This window comes from Ricinus communis, chromosome 1 (assembly GCF_019578655.1).
Source record: "Ricinus communis isolate WT05 ecotype wild-type chromosome 1, ASM1957865v1, whole genome shotgun sequence".
Taxonomy (NCBI): Eukaryota; Viridiplantae; Streptophyta; class Magnoliopsida; order Malpighiales; family Euphorbiaceae; genus Ricinus; species Ricinus communis.
In genome coordinates this window covers 30,382,995-30,391,872 of record NC_063256.1, presented here as the reverse complement: position 1 = coordinate 30,391,872, position 8,878 = coordinate 30,382,995, and the positions used below count along the sequence as shown (strand labels likewise).

Here is an 8,878-nt window from a genome sequence, read left to right as displayed (position 1 = left end):
ATTTACAAAGATACTCGATATATGACTTTTATTATATAAAAATGTATATATTAGATATACTTTAAAGAAAAAATATATATATTCAGTATACTTTTAACAGATAATAAATCTAAAACACATTTATTTTTGTTAAATATTATTGTATTTTATTTGATTTTGAAATATTAGTGATGAATAAATAAATAAATAAATCTAAAAGGTATTTTTCTGATTTAAAGATTTGAAGAAAATATTATATCTGAAAAAATAAAATAAATTGCTACGCTATAAAAAAAAAATGTTAAGTATATATTGGAAAAAGGTATATGTCTAGTATACTTTTGATATAAACTAAATAAAATATATATTAATTTTTAATTATATTTATGTTTAAATATTAATGATATGAAATATTATTTTTTTAATATTAATATTTAAATAAATAATTTAATCAATACTTACAAGTATTTTAAAAAACTAAAAAGAATGTGAAACATTAATAACAAAAAAAAAGTATATATTTAGATAAAAATAGTATACATCATATATCTCAATCTTTCCCAAATAAAATAAAATATAAATTTAAAAAAATTGAATAACAAAAGATATATGTTTTTCAAATAATAGTGTATTTTGAATATTTAATTTTTTTAAAATAAAATAAAATTCAATTTAGAAAATGTTCAAGAACAAACGGTATATAATTATTAAAATATTCATATACGTTAGGTATCTATTTGAAACTAATTTAAAAAAATATAAAATATAAAAAAGTAAAAAATGGATACTCCTAAAAACAACAATAGATAATCTTAACAAATAGAGATTTTTGTAATTATTTTTTTAAAAAATAGATAAGTAGTGAAATTTCTCTTATTGTTAATCTTAAAAGAAAAATTAAGAAAAAAATTGATGGTTTCATGGATTTATAAATGATTATAACAATACCTAAATATTCTAAAAGATAAACATAACTTATGAATATTATAATCATATCATAACATATAAAAATATCAAGAGATTGACAATAAATAAATTTATTTAAAGATTTTATTAATTTTTTAATTAATTGAGTAAATTTAGTCTTATATCTATTTAATTTAATAATAAATTATATTATTAATTCAGTAAGTATAAATCTAATTTTAAAAGTTTAACTCTATTAGAATTTTTAATTATTGGCTATAATTAAATTTAATCTTAACAGTCCAAAAAATAAATTATAATATTTATATGAAAATTAACTATGCTAAAATGAAAAAAATATCTATCCCAGCTAACATAAAAATATCAACCACGATAAATGGAATGTACAAATCTTAGTACATATTTACAATAGATAACGCAAATTCTTTAAAAGGAAGGGAAAAAATGAAAAAAGTAAAAGCAAAACTTTTACCTTTATAAATAATTTAACAATACATATTTTAAAATGAAATTAAATTGATAAAAATATAAAAAATAATTATTAATTAGTTTTTATTGAAAGATTGAATTGTGATTTCAGATTTAAATATCTTAATAACTATGCTAAAATAACAACAACAACAACAATAATAATAATAATAATAATAATAATAATAATAATAATAATAATAATAATTTAATTAATTGATGTTAGTTTCATATTGATCTAATATTAGTTTTGATTGAAATATAATTTAAAATTATTTAATATTAATTTTTTAATTTAAATATATATCTATTATCGTAGTTGAAATAATCATTTTAAGAATTATCAAATATTTACATTTTTTCATATTGTTTATCTTTTTTTTTTTTATAATTTATATTAATAATACTATTTCTTAAAGATTAAATAGTATTTTTTATAGATAAAAATAATTCTAATTATAAATGATTTTTATATCTTTTACTATGAGTAATAACGAATTTAGTTTAGATAAAAGCATAGTTTGATTATAAATTTATTAAATTGAAAGACTACTGCTAGAAGCAAAAATATATTATAATAGTAATAATAATGAATCTAATTAGTAAAATTATGTGGAACGCAGATGGAGGAAATACTATTCCTAAAAGTAATAACATAAGAAAAAGCAATGGGAATTTATTTCGTAGTATAGACTTAGAAATCATCAAACGAATGGCCAAAGCCCAAAATGCAAATTAGCCTTCATTCAATTGGTTGCACTAGTTGCTTGTCCTTCTCTTCGTCTTCAATGAAAGCAGAAATAGGGTAAGATTTACCAATACCCATTGGAGTTTTGAAGGTTATTTTCTTGCTTGATGGGTTCTCAATGCTCATTTCACTAATTGGCACCCATAAAAGCATTTGCTTGCTCTTAATACCAGTCATTTTTTTCATCTTCAGCTTCTCTACATAAGCAGTCACCTCAATATCATAGCTTACCTTACTATTGGTTTTAACAAAGAAATGCTCATAAGGTGCCTTTTGCTTCATCCATACAAACCCAGTTTCTCTAACTCTTCCACACTCTACAAGATCCTTCAAGGGAAGAACACCCTTTGGGAATCCTAGCTCTTCAAGCAGCTCCACTGAGTGGCGAAAGCACTCTTCAGGGCCATAAACAATTTCTGCTCCTGCACGCTCACCTTCAACTGATCCTGTCTTAGTCATCTTCAATTGGTGTTAACATGAAGGTAACTTGTGCCAGGTTCGAATATATGTAGAGGAAAGAAGAGATTGTGGTGGTTAGCTGGAGGTTGAACAGGAAAATAGTGTTCAAGAGGATGGTTCACCTAACTGCTAGTGAATGTCATGGTTGGTAACCTAGTCACCTATTTGTTATAACTAGTCAAGAAATGCAAAGCATGCTGTTTCCACCCCAAACATAATAGTTGATGCCCAATATGACCTTCATAAAATGACATTGCTAAATTGCATTCTAAGGGTTTCTTTCAAAGGCAGGGTTACAGTGCTTCAAGCTCTCTCAAACTGCTAGCATCCAAAAGTTTTTCAAATTTGAAAGAACAATTTAAAGTTAAACTGTTTAATGGTACTAGCAGTAAGCACTGTATTTTGCTGGTAATAAACATGTTACTGGAAAATCATATGCATGCTAAAGCATTGTACAATAGACACTCTTGTCTGAAGACTAAGAGCACATTCAAAAATTTCTTTCTTCCATGATTTCTTTTTGCGTTGGTTCTTGTGTACAGCATTGTGTGACTAGCTTGTTAGTTGCAGAGCAGTTACATTAATCTTTTCCTTTTCTTTTCTTTTTTCCTAAATTAAACACAAGGTAACTTAAACAAAATGCTCTGTTGGGTATTCATGCTCATATCCATTGTAATCATAATATAATCGTTCTCCCTTCTTAATATCTCTATTTGCAATCAGCAATACTCGACACTCGCCATTGACATTGAATCTCACACATTTAAGGTTCTGCTTCTTTTTCCCATCCCTGCATTGTGAAGTTCAAATAAGATCAGACAAAAGCAAGAACCTGGCTTTATACTAATAGCTTATCAAACTAGAAAGGGCAATACAAGATTTTGATTGCCTATAGAAGCAACATCTGCATTGATGAACATCAAGTAATTTGCCATTTCTTTGACAGTCTTTATTCCCTTTGTTAATGTGATAACTTTCACTTACTACCAGTATATAAAGATCAAATGATAAGCACATCATATGATGTGAAATGCTCTAAGCATAATGGGTATTAGGCATTAGTCCCTTGTTTTCTTGGCAAACTTGTTTTCTTGGCAAAGGAAATCCCTAGCAGAGATTTTGCAGCTAATTCTAATAGAAAAAATAGTTACTTGAAGGTGAACATGTTGAATATGAACTTACAGTGAATGATTATTAATTCCATTGATAAAGCGGGCTATATTTCCACGTTTATCTGGGCATATCACCAGGCTTTTTGAAGGATTAGCAGTACAAAGCAATGTCATCATGCTATCCCCGTCATCACTTTCACGATTCATCAAGTAATCGACGTCTCCAACATATTCGGTAATTATTGTTAAATCTTTTATGGATCTATCAGCCTCTACAGTGAACCTGTTACAGTCATTAGATCTATTACTTCACATATGTAGCAGCATCAGGATTGAAATTACATCTGAAAGACGGATACCACAAGTTCATACCCTTCATGAGGATCAAACACAACCATGAGTGGTGGGCATTCTCCTCTATCCATCATGCTCTTACACAAATTTAAGGTTTCAATATCTTCCTTTGGCAATACCTGTAATACAATAATATTTCAGAATGTAACAAAATCTCAATCTTGGAAGTTACCAATTAGCAACCTAACAATAATTTAGAGTAATGTTCAACCAAATATTATACAGATTAAGCAATTTTCACTTCAATCTAACCCTCATCAAGAGCAAACAAGAATTTTTAATCTTTAGTTAACTATTACTCACCAACCTATAGCATGTGTTAATGGTAATAATATCCCCTATCTATGCACCAAGCCAATAGATGAATGACATGTATTTATTCGTATTAAATAATTGAGGTGCATATCAATCACTATACTCATTAAGTGTAAAATACTGTATACATCTATATTAGGCAAGTCTCGCCCAAAATATAAGTTCAGTTGCTACAAAAGTCCAGAAATCTAAACAAGCTCGGCCTATTTCTATTAGTTAATATTAGTTAGTGAAATTCGGTACTAAGTTTACCTGCATTCCCTCCCTTTCAAGAGCTGGACAATTAGCAGACTTAGGAGCCATGCCTGGCTGGTAAGTGAGTTCATTGCTAAATTTTGTTCCAGAAGCAGTCAATGCAGTGGCTAGTGATCTCATTTGCTCCAATCTCCTTTCAGGATCATCACTAGGATTGAACGGCAATAACTTCCTTCTCTTTTTCGACAACACTAAGCTACTAGATCTCTTTCGTTTCTTCAAGCTCTCTGTAAAAATATGGGATCATGATGATCCAGTTAGCACCAATTAATCAATTAGAACAAACTAGCAATTCTATATTATAGAAAGGAAGTATGATTTACCTTGACCGAGGTTCTGAGTCGACTGGGTAGACCTTTGAATGCGAAAAAAATCAATGATTTTGGTTTGAACAAGGGGGAAGGCTGCACCATATCAGCAAATAGAAACCAATGACTAAACTATACAAAATCACTACCCAGATAACAGAAGACCCATAATCTATTTCATATCATAATCAATTATCTACAACTAATCAAATTGCTACCCAAATAATAAAAGAAAAGAAAGAAAGAACAAAAACCCAGAAATCTAAAAAGCACATATGAACTGATTAAAGAAGAAGAAAAGAGAAAGGGATTAGAACATACACTTGGGTTTCTTTTGGAGGGAACAAGAAGGACAAAACCAAGACCCTTTAGGGACAGAAACTAAAATGGGTCTTAAGCAAAACAGATGATACCCTCTATCACATTTGTCACAGAGAAGCAGCTCCGCTGGAGATTGCCCAGACCCACATTCCTGGCACCAAACATAATCATCATCATCTTCTAAATTATGTGCATACGGAGAAGGGGACAAAAAAGGATTTGGAGCTTGAGTTCTGCGCCTCAGAGCCATGGTTTTTGTTTTTGTTTCTGTTGAAGAGGCCATTTGTATAGATTAGGAGAAAGGGTAATTAGTTTTTAAGTGGCGACTATGGATCGGAGGCAGTGACACTCGGGAACTTTACGCGCGTTATTTGTGTTTCGCGGGTTTACAATGGCGCCATGCTTTTCGTTTGGAGCCAAAACTACGTGGTGACACGTGTATTTCCCTTATTATTTATTTTTTCCATTTTTATTGTTATGTCATAAAAAATTAGAAAGGATATTTACAATTACTTTAACCATAAATTTTAATTAGTTTTAAAGTCGGCACTTTACACGACTTATATTTATAATTGTTAATTATGTATATTATGTTGACTTTTATAATTAATATTTTAAACCATTTAAAATTACTTTCTAATTTTATTAAATTTTTATATTTGTGAAAATATTTTTTTAATTAAATAGGTATATTTAGTTAAAAATTGATTGATAATATTTTTCTTTCCTGCATATATAATACATATTATTATCTGTATTTTTTGATATTATTATTATATTTAGCTAAAATTTTAAAAGAGAATCTTTTTTATGTGGTAAGCAATTTAATGATACTTTTAAGAAAATTTTAAATTTTAATAGAAATAATAAAAATAAAAATTTTAGAAAAATATTATTATTTATTAGAAATTGAGATTAAAATATATTACTACTGTTATTAATTATTATAATTATTTATATCATTAAAAATAATAATTTTTAAAATAATTAAAATAGTAAAAATTTTAAATAAATATTATTACTTCTATAGATTTGAAATTAAATGATATTATTAACATTATTTTTATTATAAATATTTATATCCTTATGATAATTACTCTTTATATATTATAAAAATTTGAAAAGTATTTCTTTCTAAGTGGAAAATAATATAATGATTTTTCTATTTTCATTTTATTATATATAATAATTTTGATATGCGCTTTGCATAGATAATCTTTTACTAATATTGATTATTATTATATGTAAATAATAAATATATATATAAATTTATGTGAGATTTTCTAAATGCATTTTTTTGTTACTTTGATACTTCTATATATATTATAATGTTATGGGAGTTAGAAATTTAATTATTTTTTATTTAAAAATCAATATATAATTAGCCAATACTGAATTTTACTCAATAAATTTTATATAATAAAAGATAAAATGAAGATAACAAATTCAAATATCTTATAAATTTTATAATATGAAGTGTTAAATTATATCTAATATAAAAAAATTGGAGCTTAACTTTATAATTAATGACAAATTAAATACAAAACTAAAAATTTAAAATGATTAGAAAAGTATAACTCAAGTGTTATCTTCAAAGATAAACTAATTATATTTTAGTAATAAGAAAACTATCTATTAGAAAGTAGTAAAATTGGTTGAAATCAACATTTTAATAAAATTATACAGAATACATAATATCAATTTTCGAAATAGTTTCTATGGAAGAACCGAAAGAAGAGAAAATAAAGATATTAATAAATAATTAAAATAGTTGTCATCTATAAAATAAATAAAAACCAAATTATACTCAACTTAGGACCGTGACCTCACAGCATGAACAATATGAGTAATAATAACAATTCATTACTTGTGTGAGCGAGGGGCTCCCATTAATGCTCGGAGCAATGTTGCAACTACAATACTGTTGGAGGAGAAAGAGAGGGGAGAAGGGGAAAAGGGTTTGTAACCCCTTTTAGGGAGTACGAGATGCTATCACACAAATAGATATTGGAGAAGACTATGGAGTCGCCATCTGAATAAATAACCGCGGAAAAAGTTAATATAGATTTAGGTAGCGACTTAAGTCCTGATAGATAGCCCAACATCCACCATCCATATTTGCCTTTATGAAACAAGAAGGGAGAGAGGGTTGAATTGGTAAATCGAAAGAATGATAGAAAATAAAAATTTTGCTAATAGAAGATAAAGAAATGGAGAAGAAAGAACATAAGAAATTGTAGTGGTTTTGGTATTAATAAACTCTATATCCACTCCTCAATCTCCAATTGGGAATTTACTATACTTTCAATCTTTTACAAAAGAAGTCTTCACAAGCTCACTCTAAACTTAGTATTTAGGGCTTATACCAAACCTTACAAATTGTGTTTTATAGCTCACACAAAACCCTCACAAGAGTTTACCTAAGCTAACTCTCAAACTCAATCCTAAGTGTTTAGGCTAACACTCAAACCTTAATAAAGCATTTAAGCTCTTACAACAATCAAAGATTGTTAGAATTAATTGCAAGAAGAAAAAAATTGAATGCACAATAATATAAGGTTTTGGTGGTTGTTGATCAACCATTGAAGGCTATTTGATGTGGTTTTTATACCTTAAGAACCTCAAGGAGCCATTACTCATACGTCTTAAAAACTTCACCAAACTTTTACTTTAGGACAGTGTATTAAATGCACTATCAGAGTGCAAGTCGCAGTTTCGCTTCTTGCGTCTCAGTCGTGAATCTTGAAAAGCCTCCAACAACTATCTGATGTGGCATTTAGATATTGGTTGGTTCGAAAGTAACCGTTGGCGATTGTAAGGGTCATAACATCTCATAAAATTCACCGTCGCGCCTTCCTTGGGTATGGTCACGATTCTTGACCTTTGTAAGCTTTTCTTTTCTACCTCGAAACTCTTCATTTTCGCGGTCGCGCACTTTATAGTGCGGTCGCAATTGTTAGCTTTAACTCTCTAAGTCCTTATGTCAACAAACTTGCTATTTTTGCGGTTGCACCATAGAGGGTGCAGTCGTAATTTTGAAGCATACTAAGATTCTTGAATTTGACCAAAGCTATAATAATAACACTGAAAGAAACATTAGATCAAGACCTCAATTTATGTGTCAGGATCAAGATTAGAGACTTTAGCCTTATGACAAAATATATAAGCTAACAACCTGTTGGCCTTTATGAACCAAGAAGGGGGGGGGGGGAGGTTGAATTGGTGAATAGAGAAGGATGTGAAATTAAAATTTGATTTGAGAAAAGGTTGAAAGAGTATAGAGAAAAAGACACAAGAAGTTATAATGGTTCGGGTGTCAACAAAATCCTAAGTCCACCCCTCAACTCATAATTGGAAATTCACTATGCTATCAATCTTTACAAAAGAGAGTTTTTCAAGCTCACTCCTAACTTAGTGTTTTATGGCTCACACTAAACCTTACACTTTGTATTTTCATGGCTAACACACAATCCTTATAAGAGTCTTTTCTAGGCTAACCCTTAAACCTTTAGTATGGATTTTCGAAAGTTGTTGATTAATTAAAAGTGGCCATTTAAAGTGGTTTTTATAGCCTAAAAACCTCAAAAAGTTGTTACACATGTATCCCCAAAAAATCACTATACTTTGTTTTA

General features: G+C 28.3%; 2 protein-coding genes across 2 annotated transcripts; both read right to left on the bottom strand.

The window, feature by feature from the left end:
- Positions 1 to 1,927: 1,927 nt before the first annotated feature.
- LOC8275574 lies at positions 1,928 to 2,920 on the bottom strand. Its single transcript, XM_002519118.4, has one exon. The coding sequence runs from the start codon at positions 2,579 to 2,581 to the stop codon at positions 2,117 to 2,119; it is 465 nt and encodes a 154-aa protein (XP_002519164.1). The 5' UTR covers positions 2,582 to 2,920; the 3' UTR covers positions 1,928 to 2,116.
- A 150-nt stretch (positions 2,921 to 3,070) lies between these two features.
- LOC8275573 (histone-lysine N-methyltransferase ATXR6) lies at positions 3,071 to 5,586 on the bottom strand. The gene is made up of 6 exons (XM_002519117.4): positions 5,247 to 5,586; positions 4,941 to 5,021; positions 4,615 to 4,844; positions 4,066 to 4,166; positions 3,764 to 3,976; positions 3,071 to 3,371 (listed from the first exon to the last, which is right to left on the bottom strand). Exons 1-6 carry the CDS (start codon positions 5,527 to 5,529, stop codon positions 3,212 to 3,214), a joined length of 1,068 nt encoding a protein of 355 aa, XP_002519163.2. The 5' UTR covers positions 5,530 to 5,586; the 3' UTR covers positions 3,071 to 3,211.
- Positions 5,587 to 8,878: the final 3,292 nt, after the last annotated feature.

What these genes read in the sequence shown, in the direction of transcription:
- LOC8275574 (XM_002519118.4), bottom strand. Translation starts at nt 2,581, where the DNA reads ATGACTAAGACAGGATCAGTTGAAGGTGAGCGTGCAGGAGCAGAAATT.
- LOC8275573 (XM_002519117.4), bottom strand. Translation starts at nt 5,529, where the DNA reads ATGGCCTCTTCAACAGAAACAAAAACAAAAACCATGGCTCTGAGGCGC. An exon ending in TTGAAAGGGAGGGAATGCAG is followed by an intron (nt 4,167 to 4,614) that starts GTAAACTTAGTA and finishes ATTGTATTACAG; the next exon opens with GTATTGCCAAAGGAAGATAT. An exon ending in GTGTTTGATCCTCATGAAGG is followed by an intron (nt 3,977 to 4,065) that starts GTATGAACTTGT and finishes TGACTGTAACAG; the next exon opens with GTTCACTGTAGAGGCTGATA.